Below are 17,144 nucleotides of genomic sequence, written 5' to 3'. Positions count from 1 at the left end.
TGGGACCCGGCTCTGCCAGCTGGGACTGTGGGTAAGGTGAGGGGGGGGGACACTCCGGAGTGAAATGGGAAACCGCATCCCTGCTTCCTCCTGCAGGCCAGCTCACCTGGAGGGGAAGGGACAGGTCTCTGGGGAAGAAAAGGTCAGCCACCGGCAGCGAGGTGACTTGCCGCCAGTAAGCCAAGGCGGGGACCACCAGCTCCCGGTCCCAGGCTGCCCCCTTCCCCTCCCCTTGATGGCCCGCAGGCTTCAAAGTGCGCACGCTGTGTCAGGGACCCGACAGGCATCCTGCTATGGGAGTGTCACTAACCACCAAACGCCCGTCACACTGCGGTCATCACTCTCCTGCCCGCTGGCATCCCCCCCATCAGTGTGACAGAGGCTGGGTGATGAAAAGAACAGTGAATGGCTTAGAGCCATCCAACTGTTTTATTCTCCTCGCTGTCAACAAACCTACAGACTTCTGGTTAGGACAGATGGATGGAAAACCCCCAGTAAAAGTCTCTGAAAAGCTCTATTAACGTAGTTAGAAACCAGGGGCAGGGAGAAGAGGATGTACTTCCCAACCTCTAAGGTGAAGAAGTGACACCAAAATTCACTTCAGCAGCATACATTCCTCCATTCCTCTACCCAGGTCTGACAATAAATCCCTGCCACTGCTCATCTCAGTTTTGGCAGTATTAGAGCTTAACACTATTCCAGAAGTGAAATGGCTACTAGCCCCTTCCCCCAGAAGTCTACTACAAAGGCAGAAGCAGCTACATATGATTTCATCAAGCAGCAACCTAGGTACGAGAGCACAACAGCTATCGCTGGCCTTCCATCTGCTGTAGCTCTCCTGCTCTGTGTGAAGAAGCTCCCAGCCTACGTGATGATGAACAGGAGAACAGAGACTAGAAAGGAGCCTGAACAGCATCCATGACTTCTAGGGCAGGTATTGCCCCTGTAGTGATGGATTTCAGGTAACTGTTCACTTTCACTGTTGACAGACAGGACCCAGGTCTCTACAAACCACCCCGAGGATCTCTCCCCACCCAGCTTCATGCTGCAAAGCCTCTGTACCCTCTTCCTTCCCCACATCTGACAGCCAACACTCACCAAGCACCGTCGTCTTCTGGATGGGAAGATGCTCCAACTGAGGAGAGCAGTCTGTAGGGTGTCTCTGCTACACAAACGGGAGCAACAAGGCCAAAGCTATCAGAGTTTGGGGGTTTCCAGTGCTGTGTGTAACACAAGGGGCAAAACTCAGAAGTCGTGAGCAAGAGTTAGCCAAGATCATCCACAGAAAGGAGAAACTGAGGAGCTAGTATTGTGTGTGCCCTGCAGGAAGCAAAAGCCGAGAAACAGATAACCTGTATTGTCCAAAAAGGCAAGGCCAAGTCAAACTGACTGGTTTAAAAGGAGCAGCCTTTTGAGAGAGGAAGTGGGGATGCAGGACAAAGACTGGGCTCACGTGGACAGGGAACTAGTTAAGATGCAAGGCAGTAAGGAAGGTGGAAAGCCCACCCTCAAGCTTTATTCTTGTCTTCCCTAACTTGGTGGCTTTTCCATTGCATTCACAAGACACATCTGAGCAGACAGGCTCAAGGTGGGGAAGAGGGGGAGGAGGAGAGGAAGAGAGAGAGTGTAAAGGGCACCACAGTGCCAAAGTGCAACAACATAAAAAAATAAAATAAAAGACAGGACACTCATTCTGCACTCAGGGCTCATACCATGCAGTAAGAGGGGCGGCCGGGGCTGCTCCCCACCAGTAAACAGGGAGTTCGCTCGCTTAGTAGATTGGTTTTTCAGCCCACAAAGTAGGGTTGCCTAGCCAATGAGCGGTGATGTTCTTCAGTGAGACTGGCCGGTTGGGGAATGTGCTGCTACAGAACGGGCCTGTTAGCAGGAGCACCCGCTCTCCGTTACTGGCTGCTCAGGAGGTTTCTCTAGTTTGATGTCAATCACTGCAGGAGACAAGTTAAGGAAATCACCCAGCCAAGGAAAAACAAGAAGAAGAGAACAGAGAAAGGCATCAGTATCTGAAAAGGTTGTTAGCTGTCCCTTCTTGATAAGGGCAGGTGTTTCAGCAGAGCAGAGGATATCCTGCCTGAACACGATTAACTGCAAAACCAGTGGACTTGGTAAGTCAAGACCATTTAGAGGACAGAGCCCAATCAGACAGGTCTGCGCACAAGACAGCCCTGTGCAAAAGGCAGAAAGTATTACGGTATTTTGAAACGATGCAAATTTTATCCTAAGTGGAGAAAGCAAAACTTGTGTTTGCCATTATAAGTAGTTGTGTAGATTGTATATGGAACACAAGCAGGGTCATCAATTTACGCCCATAGGTAAGCACCACTCTGTACTGGCTGTTTCAGCCATATCCCTGCAAAACCCCAATAAGGCCCATCCCCACAGTGTGCCAAAAAGTCAGCAAGCCCAGCGTGACAAAAGATAATTGCCAAATTCTATGAGAGCAGGGAAAGTTACTGACAAGAAAAAAACAAGGATACTGTCTTCTTTGCTCTTCTCTGGTGTGCTGTCCATCCCAGGTAAGGCAGCAGCCACACGACGGAAAAGCTGAAAAGTAGCAATAGATAAAGCTGAAGAAAACTTACCAGAAAAAAAAAAAAGCATGTTAAAAAAACATTGCTTTGCAACAGATCTTACAAACTTGTTATGTGGGTTACCTTAGCAAGCAAAACAATGATCAACAAATGCCACGAGAATTTTACCAAAGAAAGAAATTTAACAGGTTTTATTAAAGAAGTTATTCAATGCCTACAAAACACAGTTTGATTTTAACTGTTTCTACTTGAACAGAACATGGAATTAATTAGTAACATAGAACAATTCCCTCCTGCACTCAGTAAGCATGTTATTTACCGTTTCCAGCCTCAACTACTTTTGCACACAGCAACGTTACAGTGCACAACTCTAGACTTTTGATAAGCAACCTTGCAAGAGACCGAAGGTTTAAGAAGTCTGTGGAATAACTGAGGTTTTACAGCCCATCCTTGCAGTTCAATCTTGCTGCAAACCAGCCATTTCTGAGCAGAACAGCTGGCTCAAGCAAGCTGCATTTAAGCTATTAAGGATGTGCTAGAGCTGGGAAAGACTATCATATCCCCATTAAAAAAAACCCAGAAAATGGTTTTGCATAATTTTTCAAGTCAATGTCAGAGCTCCTCCTGCTGACATTAATGCAGCAGCTAACACAATACAGACACTGCTAGGCAGTCTGGTGAGAAGTGCTGCATAAAGAACTAGAGGAATCATCAGCCAGTGATGATTTTCCTCACAGTAGCTTGGCAGGGACTTCTCGTCCACACCTCAAAAGTGAGTTACTTGGAAAATCAAGCCACTGAGGTACCAGCATGGTGCTGCAGTGAGCATCCTTTTAGTCACAGAAGTTCAGTGCAAACACCTGCTAAGCAAATAAAGCAACACTAAGTTAGAACCAAAGACTAATGTGGATTCAATCCAGAATAGCCCAAAGAAACAAACCCAAAGTCTCCTAATCCCATTGTGAGGTTCTCCTAACCAGCTAGTGTGCAGCAAACTGGTATGTTTCCCAGCTGACACCAACAGTACTACGCTCCCTGCAGACCCCTGGACCTTACGGCTGCCTTACTCCCCAAGTTCTGTTACACTTCAGAATAGTTCCTGAACTAACGGAGAGTGGGATCACAAGCTTATAGCAAGAGGCAATGGGCACAAACTGAAATACATGAAATTCTGTTTAAACGCAAGACAAAAATTTTAAGTTTTTTCTACTGTACAAATAGCCAAACATTGTGACAGGTTGCCTGGAGAGATGGAGTCTCTATTCTTTGAGATATTCAAAACTCAACTGGAGTCAGTTCTGGGCAGCCTGCTCTGAGCACGGCGGTTGGACTAGACGATCTCCAGAGATCCCTTCCAACCTCAACTAATCCAAGATTTTCATCTGTGGCTTGAAAACAGAAGCACGAACTTCTACTCTAGTGCATCAGCATAAGCAATTATCCCAACTGATGTCAACGTTGATTTTAGAAAACAGTGCATGAACTGTTAACAAAAGCAAAGGGAATGTACAAAATTACGTTTGACTGGCTGCACAAAACAGTTCCATTCCTATCCCTCAGCACATTCTGGTTTTAGATTCTCCTTTCTTTCAAGGCAAGTTTGCTTAGCTTTAACAGGAAATCATTGACTTGACAGGAAAGGAGCTTCCACTAGGTGAAGCAGCAATAGTCATCTTTGGGCAAGAAGCATTTCAGGGGTTGACATCAAACAATACAAGCAAATATCTGATGGAACATGAACCCCAAGCAGAAGCATACACATACAGAGCAGTAAGTACAGATTTCCTCTCTTTAGAACAAAACATGGATCTACCTGTTTCACATTGTATCCAGTCTTTGCACTGGTCTCAATAAACATCACATTCAGCTCTTTGGCTCTCTGTTCACCTTCTTCTGTAGTGATTTGCCTGGACAAAGATGCAAACAGAAGCAGAAAGACAGAAAGGAAGAACAGACAGGAAGAGTTAGAGATGTCTGTGACTGAGACGCTCTTCAGTGGAGGGCCGCTTCACCACCCCTTACAAGGGTGCATAGTCCACCAATGGAGACCTCAGCACCTCTGAGTCTTTAAGACCCCTAGGTCCTCCAGCTAAGAATGAAACAACCTCAGGTAGGTTACCCAGGGAACACCTGGACTTATGACTATTAATAATGGATGATCAGCACAGGATGAAGTTTGTGCAGTACATTTGAGCCTCATTCACAGCATCCTCAAGGGAAGGAAGAATCCCCATACGCTGCACCTGATACAAAAAGCAGTTTCGCAAGTCAACAGGAGGGAACTCCGCGAGGTTACGGAAAGATTTCAGAAAGGCTCCAGCAGCAAGTGCAGTGCAACAGCAAGCGCTAGGCTGCTGCTTGCGAGCAAGCACCTGCATTTGCATCTCTGATCAATACCCTGTACATACCTGTTTCACACTATATCCTGCTTTAGCATTGGTTTCAATATACATCATATTCAGTTCTTGGGCTTTTCTCTCACCCTCCTCTATAGAAACCCGTCTACAGCAATGAGAACAAATCACAGAAAAGAAAAACCAAAGCAAAGCAAAATAGTCCAAAAATTATAAAAAGAAAACTGCAGGATAAGAGCAGCCACCAACTGAAGCAACATTAACAGGAAAGAAAAACTTAACCGGCTGCACAAAATAAGAACAGTGCTATTTTTAGGTCAGCTTTTTGGCCTCAGAATGTGCATCATCACTTGGTTTTTACCATAGGATGAATGGCTTCCAATATGCTGTATTCCATTTCGAAAAATGTGACCAAGCTGACTGATACTGCAGCTTTGTCCAGCCTTAAAAGGCCTAGTATTTCAGCCTAACACAAATGTAACTTCCTTTTAAAAAAAAGGCAAGGCAGCTTCTTTTACTTATACCTGGATATACACCATAATTCCAAATTCTAGCCTAGATCAGGACTACTGTCACTTACACTAAACTTCTAAAATAAGAATTTCTAGTGCTACAGAAACTTCAACTGTAGCTGTGTTTCAAACAATTTTCTGGTATTTTTAATTCTTACGGCAGTGCTGAGCCAGCTGCACACACACTCTGCTTCACTTATGTACTATCAGGAAATAATCCAAAACTGAAATTATCCCATTGCGTTTTCCAGTTCCACATGAAATTGGATTTTGATAGAAATTAGAAAGCCTCAAATCTTAAATGCCAGGTTATTCAGTTAGGGAGCTGCAGTTATTTCTAGCTCCCAGGAGGGCATAAGAGATACTAGGTGGTCAACATCCAAAGCTGGCTCAAGTAGAACATCTTGGATTTTGCTCCGTTGCTTTTGTAAGCTGATTTCAAAGACCAGACTGATCTGAGGTCTTGCCACCTGGAATTCTTAATCCAAATCAGCTATATGCATTTTTATCCTATTTCTGAAGCTCTAAGCACCAAGTTTTACCAACATTTCCAAAGTGCAAGGCACAGGACACTTAGAATGGCCTCCCACTGGAAGTGGGAAAAGCCAAATAGTCATCAAGACTAAGGTGGTCTGCATGTAGGGGACAGAACAGATTTCTGTAAGAACCATCAGTATGAAGCCAACACAGCACCCAGTTGGAGCCTAACTTTATCCTCTTCACCACTGACTCAAACCACTTGCCAGGATTAGAATTGTCTATGCTTTTCCTGCCAGGCATGACAAACTAAAAACTAACAGCATGACTTATACGGGGACAAAGGGCAAAAAGCATCTCCTGACACCAGTTCGTGCAGCCAGGGATGCTGGGTATTGTCTCATATGAGCATTTGGACAACACCAAAACCACAAGAGAAAAAACACATCACAATACATTCCAAAGCAATATGTACACTGCAGGAGTAAAGCAAGGTTTAAAATTTAAAACACGACAGCATCCAACAATGGAACAGTCAGAACCCTATTAGGCCCACCATCACAAGAAAACAGAGTAAACAAACAGGCAGTTAAGATAATAGTACAAGATTTTTCCGATAAAACATTACTGTTCCACCTGTAAGACTTTTCAAGCTGTTACCTTTTGACCAGAAGTGTCTCATGAACAGCCAAAGGATAAGGGTCTGATTGTATAAGACCTCATTTCGCCATGAGATTCAGATGTTTCCCAGTTCTGCCTTTTTGAGATGCTTTCTTTGCATCATATAAAAATTCCCCATCATGCCAATAATTCATATGTCCCATGACGTACGAAGCACACATTTTAGAGTACCTGATGTATGTGAAGATGCTTCAGTTTAAAGTATTGGGACTGTAAGGAACTGCATGGCTTACTCCGTCCTCCCTTTGCCAACTACTACTGACACTAACCATTAAAATAAAAATCTTTCCTTATCTACACTGTTTCTGATGTCTTCATAAAGAATGACAATCTCTGAAAACACTAAACAAAATTTTTCCTTAATCATCAATCAAGAGAAGAATTTGAACTAGAAATGCAAAAGCACAAGCCTGTGGTCTTTTAAGAAGCTATTACATTGGTTATGTTGGCTGAAGTAGTGTTGTAGAATTAAGAGTTTTAAAAGCAAAATGCTTTATGACATGTCCCAAAACATTAAGTCTGTGTAATTTTAAGAGTCTAATTAACTTTTTACATCTCTTGGGGAAGTCTGCTTCTGCTAATCTAGTTTCCTCTCACACATCCACAACATCACAGTTTGTGTTATGTATGGCATGAAATTTATGCTCAAAGGGAAACCTTTTAGATTGATACTGTAAAAGCTCATGCTGCGTCTTGTAACAAGGAGAAACTTTACTATGAACTTATAGTTGCACATGCAGAAAGAGTCACATAAATAGGATTGTTGAAAAAAGGTAGATTTCCTTGCTTTTGCAAGACATTTTTTTGGCTTTATCTCAGCATGAAAAAAAAAATCAGACAAAATACACTGTTGAGAAACATGGTATAGAGATACTTAATTTAAGCAAAAGGATTTTTTTTTAGGTGGGTTTGTTTTAACCAAAACTATTTGTAGAATAGCAAAAGGGAGTAACTCTGCATATGCTGAAACCAGAAACCTGAATTTCATGACAAGCTATTTATGCTTCGTTTAAAATCAACAATTGTTTTGACGACAGACTAGTCTGCCAGTTCCTTGCTTCTACTGGTCAGGACAGCAAGGCCAGCAGCTCCCCTCCATTACCTCTTGTCTGCCAGGTCAGTTTTGTTCCCCACCAACATGATGATGACATCACTTCCTCTCTCTGTCCGAACATCATCAATCCACTTGGAGGTTTGCTGGAAAGAATTCAAGTCTGTAGGGAAGAATCAAACGGGAGTGCTGAGGATAAAACTTCTTTTCAGAGAGGGAGAATGCTATGCCTGTACTCAGGTGCTTCTCCAAATCTCCCCACACCACATATAAATGACCAATAAATTGTTTTCCGCTCAGACAGAAAAACAGGGCAGGGAAAAAAATGTTTCTAATGATAACCATCTTTTTGCAGAACTTCTCGTTATAACTTATTAGTTCTGCTTACATGTAGTATTTCAAATAATGAGACACCAAAGCATCACTCACTTGTAATGTCATAGACCACCACAGCAATAGTGGAGTCGCGGATGTAGCTGGGAATGAGACTGCGGAACCGCTCCTGGCCTGCTGTGTCCCAAAGCTGCAGCCGAACCTGCTGGTACCAGGCCAGGGAGAGCAGAGAGAAAGAGAGAGAGAGCAAGAGAGAAAAGAAAGGAGGAAACTGTCCTTTAGAGAAAAGGCCATTTCTAGAATTAACTGTATGCAGCTCAGTCTGAGAAGCTTAGCCCACCATCTTGCCCCCCAAATATCCAACCACCACAGAAGTTGGCTTTTCTGACTCTGTTTGTAGATAATGTGCTTTAATTACCACCTTTGCTTGCTTAGAGATTCTGCTATTCCCAAAGAGCTCCAGGTTATGACTACTACCTCATTGGTGATAGCGGTAGCTAATAAGTCATAAAGAGCTGGTCTTCCTGGTCTACCCAGGATTATGCATGGGGTCTCCACAGGACTCCTGGCCTAGAGCATCTCAGATCAAAGCTTTTCAGGCAATTCCCACATGACAGACACGCAATTCCCTCAGCCCCATGTAGTAAAATAGCATCCGTTCTCCAGCATCAAGCACCCAGAAGATGGTAATGGCAATTTTCATGCAAGATTAAGGCAATCAGTAACTTAAGTTCCAGCAGAAACAAAAGCAAATTTACACGCTGTAGGCTTCAGGTGACACAAAGGGCATTGGGCTCTCCCTTTCAGATAAGCACAAGAGTCAGAAACAAGCACAAATGCTATGAGAGGTACAGTTTGATCTCTAGAACTATGCCCAAACACAAACTGACCTATTATATATGATTGTCTGGGACCTGCCTATTAGAAATAGCAATGGTCAAAACATGCCCAACTACCACAGTGAATGCTAAACAAAAGCTGTTCACAACTGGGAGTGATACCATTTCCTTCCAAGTCATTACCCCACATGGCTAGCTGTACAAGTAGCGCTACACTGCCAGAAAACAAGATTTCTGTTGGCATTCTCAACAGGCACAAGTTTCACAGGAGGGCAGATACTGGTTCCCAGCTTAATTACATGAATTGGTTAGATTGCTCACAAAGCCACTTGTTCAGCAACTAGGGAGAGCAGCTGTTTATGCGCAGAACAGTAGTTAATAGGGCAGCTTGCAGGAGACTGGCTACAAGGGAGAAAGCAGTTTCAGAAGGACCAATAATTGGCTTGTTTAGAAGAGAAACAGAAGCTGGACAGAGCACATGTCTGCACAGTGTCTTGCTACAGGAAGATTCAAAACAACATCATACCTACATCAGGGTATGTAGATCTGATGCCCTGGGGCTTAAGGAAGATTAGGACTTGTAGCTAAAGCAATTAGCTCATGCTTCGTTTTGAAGGCAGACTTGATTACAGCAGCAAAAGTCAGGACTCTTCATTACCCCAGGAAAACCAGGGTGACAAACTCCAAGCACCTGGACTATATTACACCGGTGCTGGAAGATCAGATTGATAATGACAGCTTCTGGCTCTTCTGGACTTCACAACAAGCTTCCACATAGTCCCCAAGACATTGCTGCTACACCAGACTATTCACCCAGAAAGTATACCGAAGTGTTGATTTAAACACTCCAACCTTCAAACTGCCAGTCCAAAAGGCAACTAGAGGAAGTACCACAGAAGTTGGGAAAAACTGGCCCCAGTAATCTAATCTTGTTGTAGTGAAGGGTAACACTATTTGAGGGAAGGCCTTCATCTACTATGCAGGTACCCTGCAGGCACCCCTGAAGTGACCTGAGAAAGTTAGCTGCAGTATTTCTGTAGCTTCTCATTTCTAGAAGTCAAAGTTTGTATGCACCTGTTTTGGAAGGGAAGAGAAAATATAAACAACCCACTCAAACATGACATGCTAACAACCCTACTGGTCTGGAAAGGTGAAAGGTCCTCAACCGAGAATTAACCCAGTCCCTCTTGCAAACAAGGTAACTTGTTCAGAAAGGGGCCCCGAGTTGCAGTATGGATTTTCACCATGGATCTCTCCACAGGCCACTTGCATTTCAAGATGCCCAGCAGATTAACAATGACTAAGCAACTACTCTTTTTCTTCTCAGCTCCCTACATGCTAGCTAACAGTTCTTCTCTACTAGTTAAGAGTATCTTGGCTGGTACTTAAGTATGTCCTGTGGGACTGTCCCTATTTTACACTACCATGACCTGCATTAACTTACAGGAGACTATTTGAGGTTCCCAAATACAGTTACCACTAAAGACAATGCAAATATATAGCTCTTCAGAGTGGTAAAGGAAACTGTGTTTTCCTAATCACGCTAGTGCTCACCATCATCGTGCCCTCAGAAGTACACGAGCATGTTCCTTTAATAACAAGAAAACTAAGAGCCTCTCAGTCACTAAGAACAGAACAAAGAGCAGTAACAAGAAAAAATGAAATTATCTGAAAAGATCAGACCATTACCAAAGTATGATGAGATCAGCTATCACTTAATTATTTTTGACATGTCTGGAAGCTGTTAAGAACAGCCTAGACTGGCAAGATTTTTCCACCTGCCTGGATAAACAGCATCCTGTATCTGTCACAACAGTGGGGAGAAAAGATGCCAGCCTATGCAGCCTGCCACACACACTGCCTCACCTAGATGAGTTCCCAGCATAAGACATCAAGTGCACATCTCAGCATTCCTCAAATCCCAAACAGATCACTTCATTTTGACATTAGTTTGGACCAAGCCAGAAATCATCCCAGAGTCAACTAGTTAAGCTACAGTACTGGGAGAAAGACCTTGTAATTATTTCCCCTCAATATGTACGATAAATCATAACAGAAGTCTATTATTTGTTAGGCACTTCAGTTAACTGAAGTGAAACAAACCCCTGGTCCGTAAAGCCTCACTATAATCTACAGTTTGTGACAAAATGAAGGTGGGCCATAGGTTTTTCATCTGCGCTACATTCATTACTTAGACTTTGTCCACATGGTGTTGGCTCACTGATATAAATCCTGTCTAGGTGTTTATGCTGTTACTGTAGCTTAACCAAAAAAGCCAGATCAAGTGGAATCAATAACAAGGAGTTAAAATGAAATAATTGTATTCATATCTTATACTAAAACATTCGTGCCAAGCGTTATAGAGAATTTCCCTCTAAGCTTGTTTATTGTTTAGAAATTATGGTAGTTACATCTCTTCTCTTTCAAAACCTCTCTCGTTACTCATACGAATAGCCAGCTCTCTTCTTCAATGAAATGGAAGTCTTGAATCCTCTTAAGTCACTACACAGCTTTTATTTAAATAGGTGTTGTACTGTTTTACCTACTCTGACAGTGTTCCTTTGCTTTGGCACCTGAAGTTGTTACATTTATTAACCTCTTCAGTTATCCAGAAAGGAAAAAAAATTCATCCTGAGGTTTAAAAAAAAAAAACAAACAAACCAAAACCCACCCCAACCAGAAAAAGTATAAAGCTTTCCAAAAGCTACCAATCACCTTTCATTCCAATCAGCACAGACACACGAGAAGTCACAATCCCTATTCACCTACCTGCCAATCCTGTGTATCATTTCCATTGTCTGAGCTTTGAGCAGACCAGAGTTTTCCAGTTCCCCAGTTTCTGTATTATGGGATGGAGTTACCACTGGTTGTGGAGGAAGATGCTCAGCTACATCCCCTCAGCCCATGAAACACCTACAGTCCTGGGGCCAAGCGCCTATCTTAGCCCTTTTCAGATAACACCACCACTTCCAATGAATAAAAGGTACATGTTAAATGCAAGGTCCCTGCAGAACTCCAGCTCAATACCTACTTGTAATGTCAAAGACAATGACAGCCACAGCAGAGTCACGGATGTAGCTGGGAATGAGGCTGCGGAACCTCTCCTGGCCGGCTGTGTCCCACAGCTGCAGCCTGATCTGGGAAATGGAAAAGTGTAGGGGAAGAGGGAAGGGGAAGAGCAGGAAAATGGAAAACAAAACCAAAACTCAAGTGAAATAAAAATAAAGAGAAAAAAAATTGCAAGGCGAAAATAATGCAACAAAAGGAAAGTTAAAATGGAACAGAAACGTGAAAAGTGCTAACGATACTTCTAACTGCATTCTCGCAGTAGCCTCAGCCTAGCATGTCTGAGAAACCTCCCTCCCTCCCTCCACAGACCCATTAATAACTCACATGTATGAACACGTTCTTCTATTTAATCATAAAACCAAGATATCCCTAAAAAATACCTTCTCACACCATCTGCAAATGAGGGAAATGAGCATACATACCTCAGTGCATCCTGCCATGTAAGTACTCTGGCTATAATGGCCACACAAGCAGACTGCAACCTGCAGCTAGCTACAGGCAGTGACTCCTAACTGTAAGGACTACATCACCCCGCTACTGATTAACCCTCTGGAAAGCCTGATGTGGTGAAACATAGTAGTGGGGCACAAGCCAGAAGAGCAACCACCCTCTAGACTGGCTTTTCTTGTGCTTAAATCCAACAAGTCTCGGAAGATACCGAGACACAGAAAAGGAAATACTGCTCGGGTCTTTCAAGAGTGAGGTTGTAGCTGTAACATGGAACCGGCAGCCTGAGAGTTGGGATTGAGGATGAGATTACTTGTGGCCCCAGTTCACTTAGTGCCACAGGTCCCAATGCACTGGCAACGTGCTGGAAATGGCATACTTACAACCGCCCTCTGTGGGAGGCCTTGGAGATGGTTTTGAAGAACCAAACTCCACATATATTTGTCCCTTCTGCTGGCTAGTACATGCTACCCAGGCCATATTTACTGCTGAGTGATCTAGCACAGGTATCATTCCAGGATATATTATTTGGTGTAAGGACATATCAAATATGCCAAAGCATATGCTGCAGTTAGAGGCTTACCATTCTTCATTTCAGGCCCGGCAGTCAAAGCCTATTGCAAAATACAGCATTAGCCATATCTGAGAAATTATTTCAATGTCTGAATTTTCCTAGCTTGTGTGCTTGTCTTTCTCCCTCCTCTTATCTACATGCAACACCTCTCTTATTTAAACAGGCTTTATGGGCTCTGTGGACCACTTACATAATCAGGAAAGCTAACAGTATACCTAACATTGGAAAGAAAATGGTATTTTCTGGATAGCAGGCCAGCAGGTGAATGACATCCTGACCCACACAACCACAAGAAATCAAGACTACACTGCTGAAAACAGCACACAGGCATTCCAACTTGCCTTCACTGGTGTCAAGCAGCATTCCCAAGATCTTTTTCTTCTTCTGCCACCACCACTGAAGAACGTAATTCAAGTAGGTTCTCCCATACAAAGATTAAGCAAGGTCTTTTCTAATAGTGAATCACTGGTAAGATGGCAGAGAAGCACTCGGGAAACTCACCACACACACTGGGCTGGGACTTCTTCAGAAGCAACAGACCCAAAGCAACAAAAAGGACTTCCATCGCACCACTGGCCCCTTCTTCCCCACAACAGTTTCATACTTCTCAGCCAGTAGTGAAACTAGCAAAAAGGCAAGTACTAGCAAAACCTGAACTAATAAAAAGACACATACTGAAAGACAGGAGAGGGATGCGAGGGATCTCTTTATGCAAAAAGGAATCTCATGCAAGCTAAATCCAAAATTGCTTTATTAACAGTACGTCAGAACTGTGTTACAAAAGGAGCCTTTCTACAAGGAGGAATTATGCCACCACTGGTAACCATGAATGACTTCAAGACTTGGAACTGCCTGGGGTCTGCTCGGACCCATTTATACTGACAATCCTAGAGGCAGAGCTGCAAATTCTGGGAGGAAACTACACCTAAGGTACGTATAACAGACAACCCATTCCCTGGGATATGGACATTAGCTTGCCTCAATTTTGCATGAAAGATTTTGACTTCATTCTATGGGTATCAGATATTAACAAGCACCACAAACAGGAGAGTGGGTCAGTGATTTGACTCAAAGGCTGTCCCTCTGAAGGCTGCTGGGGGATTTCAGCAGCCATTGGAGGAATGGCCAGGTGAAACAGCACACACAGCAACTGCTGCTCCCATGACTGCAGTTGCCATGCTATCACACAGATGCCCCACTTACCGTGCGATCTTCAAGATACATTGTTTTTGACAGGAAATCAATTCCAATGGTCGCCTGAAAAGAAGAAAAGCATTAGTAACTGCAACTTGCCTTCCAACATCTGCAAATCAGATCTTTCTATACAAACTCTCAGAAATGTTCACAAACTTATAATTAAGCTGTGGACCATATTTGCCTTCAATATAGTTGATAAAAACAAAGCAATCTGGGTATCTGTGCCATCTTCATTTCACATCATTCTTCCAACATTTCTCAACTGCACAAGAACCTCTGAGTCTCAATTTTAGCCTCAGACATTCATGAGTCTTAACACAGATCATATCTGAAGTGGCTTCTCCTTCTGGTCTACCGCAATTCAGTCTGGTAAGAGCTATCTTATTAGAAATAACCAAAAGGTAGAGCAAATTACATATATAAATTGTGGGTGACTGTGCTGAAAGCTAAAAAGCAATGCTTATTCGGGACTTTCCATTTCAGGTTATGCTTCCTTTCCAGTGACATTCAGAAGCTTCATTTCCCAGGCAGTTCTTTCTGTAAGCCTCCTTCCATTCACGTTTCCATTGCTGTACAGTAATTCCAGTACAAAGACATTTAAATTAATTTACTAAGCTAGAGGCGCTCCCAGGCACTTAAATCAAGCAGATGTCCTAGCCCATCATAACCCTGGGAAACAGGTGACAGGTTACCAATGTAACAGATTTTAGTATTTTAGACAGATTATCTCCAGTCTTAGCAAACACAGGCAGCATAACATGTTCTGGAAGGTCTCCATCAGAATGTGAAACATTTAACATTAGAAGAGACCATAACAGTCAATTTCTGTAGTGAGTACTTATTTCTGGGAGTCCTATTTTCTGCAGCCAGGACACAGTTTATAACAACTACAATAAGCAGATGAATCTCTGAGAGCACCTTACAAAAGTCAGGAAAAGAAACACAGAAAGCACAAGAGGATCCAGTTCCAGTGAATGACTTGTCGTCAAGAAAGCAATCTTCTCTTCCTTTTCCAACTTAAAATTACCCCAATGTAAACCCATAACTCCTTCTCGCCTGAATTAAAAGAGAAAGCCCTAGTCTCATCTTCTTTAAAGATATTTGGTATTTCCTTGAAATACTGCTAAGTGGTTTTGATGCAACTAACTCTTCCTGAAATCTTCAGGCCTCTTGCGCATCTTCAGCTTTTCATCTGCAGCCTCTTCATCCCCACCCTACTCTTTCCCTGCCAAGACTTCCCTGGCTTTTTCTATCTATAGCCTTTTAGTTAAAAAAATAGCAATAATAAAAAAAATTAAGAGAGAGAATATGCCATGCTGACTTCTTGCAGATGTATCTATACACTCTGGACTCAATTACTCCTACTTAAACAGCAAGCCTCTGAAGATGCTAAAGACCAAGAACTATCATAAGCGTGTTTGTATCTTATTCATTCGCTGTTTCCCGAGACTTCCATATCCATCATCAGGCATCCTGACCATTATCTTCTCTATTAGCCAACCCCACAAAAAAATGTTTCTCCCTGTTTTCCTCAAGGTTTCTCACATATCCAGACAGGATCTAAACCTTGCTTCTTTTTTGTACACTGTATTTCCTGACATCACACTAAATGCTTGGGCTTAGTCATGAAGTCTCTTTTCCATTTCAAGGCACCTTACAACCTTACATGTGATACTGAACTGACATTTCATGGAGAAATGTGCTTGGCCCTAACAGTTCTCACAGGCATACATTTTAATAGTGGGGAATAGATTTACCCATATATATATATATATAAAATAAAAAAAAAATTAAAAGTCTACCACATACCTGGTAAGTATTGTCAAAACTGTCATACATAAACCTGGTGATCAGAGAGGTCTTCCCAACTACAAAAGAAGAGATAAATTACTTTCAAGCAGCAGTGGGGAAAAAATAACCACTGCTTTGGGAGTGGCATGCTGGTAGTGCCAATCATCAGAATTGAGCTGCCAGTCTAAGGCTATTTTCCAGCTATGGCCTCCTGCAAAATAACCAGGGAAGAAATTCATTCACAAAATGATAGAAGTATGTTAAGCCAAATCAATCTCAGTAGGTCAAAAATTAATCATGATGAAAACTTGGTCCTCAAATTAGGTACGTTGCGATGCATATGACAAAGAATTATTTATTTGCTTTAAGCGAGCAATAAACTTGCGCTGCTACTCGTATTTCTGTACTTATGTAATCACCAAGTCTAGAACTTACAGGCATAAGCATCAAAACAAGACACAGTGATGTCCCAGACACTGTTTAGCTGCCTCTGGCTGGATAGAAAAGCAACATTCAAGACTCACATCCTTTCTTCATAACAAGATTTTTAGATACAGAGTAAACTTTGGTGGCTTGCTTAAAAACTTTAGATTTATGTCTCCAAATATTATCAAGAGAGAAAGCGCAGAACCAACAAGAAACAGGAACCAAAGATAAGAGCTCTGATTCTCTCTCAGGAAGCCAAGAAAAATTCAAAGGACATAGATGGAAGAGGCAAAAGGAATAAACTGCCTAGAAAGGTTGTGAAATTGTGAACGCTGGGTTAAAAACCGGTTAGACAAATGTCTATCAGCAGCAATGTCAAAGGTGGGGGAATTAGACAACTCCTGGAAATTCCTCCAAGACCTACAGTTCTGGGACCGAGAAGGAGGTAATCAGTACGAGATCTAAAGAGAGTAACACAGCAAAGAATACCACAATTTCAAGAAAAAGATACAACTCGTCCATATATTACGAGGGAAGGGGTACAAAAGGGAGGCAACTCCCAGGCAAAACAAAAAAAAAACCCCGAAGACGTAAGGGAGGCAGCAGCCATGCTATATACAAACAGCACCGCCTCCCCAGCGGCACGGCTGCGGGCGCACTGCGGGCCAGCCCCGGCCCCGGCAGGCGGGTACCACAGGCCCACCGGGGCAGGCTAAGACCGGCTGAGCGCTGCAAACGGGGAACCGGCCGCTCGCTAGGCCCGCGCCTCCCGCCGGCCTGAGGCCTAAGGCCGGGCCGCCCCTCCCTCGGGCGGGGGTCCCGGACGCCTCATCACCGCCTCCCC

At 43.1% G+C, this 17,144-nt stretch overlaps 1 protein-coding gene across 10 annotated transcripts in view; it reads right to left on the bottom strand.

The window, feature by feature from the left end:
- Positions 1-325: 325 nt before the first annotated feature.
- The window catches only part of RAB41 (RAB41, member RAS oncogene family), a 17,366-nt gene continuing 547 nt past the window's right edge, over positions 326-17,144 (bottom strand). The window contains exons 2-9 of one of the 10 annotated variants that reach the window (XR_774653.1): positions 15,893-15,951; positions 14,090-14,143; positions 8,054-8,159; positions 7,676-7,787; positions 4,363-4,456; positions 2,496-2,562; positions 1,713-1,946; positions 326-1,220 (exon numbers count right to left, since the gene is read on the bottom strand). Coding sequence is in view for 7 of the 10 variants with exons in the window: in XM_010572378.1 (XP_010570680.1) it covers positions 1,882-1,946; positions 2,496-2,562; positions 4,363-4,456; positions 7,676-7,787; positions 8,054-8,162; positions 11,828-11,933; positions 14,090-14,143; positions 15,893-15,918 (633 nt within the window). In the remaining 3 variants the exon portion in view is untranslated. The other 9 variants (XR_774654.1, XM_010572378.1, XM_010572375.1 and 6 more) reach the window with 9 other exon arrangements.

This window comes from Haliaeetus leucocephalus, unplaced genomic scaffold (genome assembly GCF_000737465.1).
Source record: "Haliaeetus leucocephalus isolate CR32 unplaced genomic scaffold, Haliaeetus_leucocephalus-4.0 Scaffold340, whole genome shotgun sequence".
NCBI lineage: Eukaryota > Metazoa > Chordata > Aves > Accipitriformes > Accipitridae > Haliaeetus > Haliaeetus leucocephalus.
The sequence above is the reverse complement of the archived record's forward strand: the minus strand, read 5'-3'. Positions and strand labels throughout refer to the sequence as shown.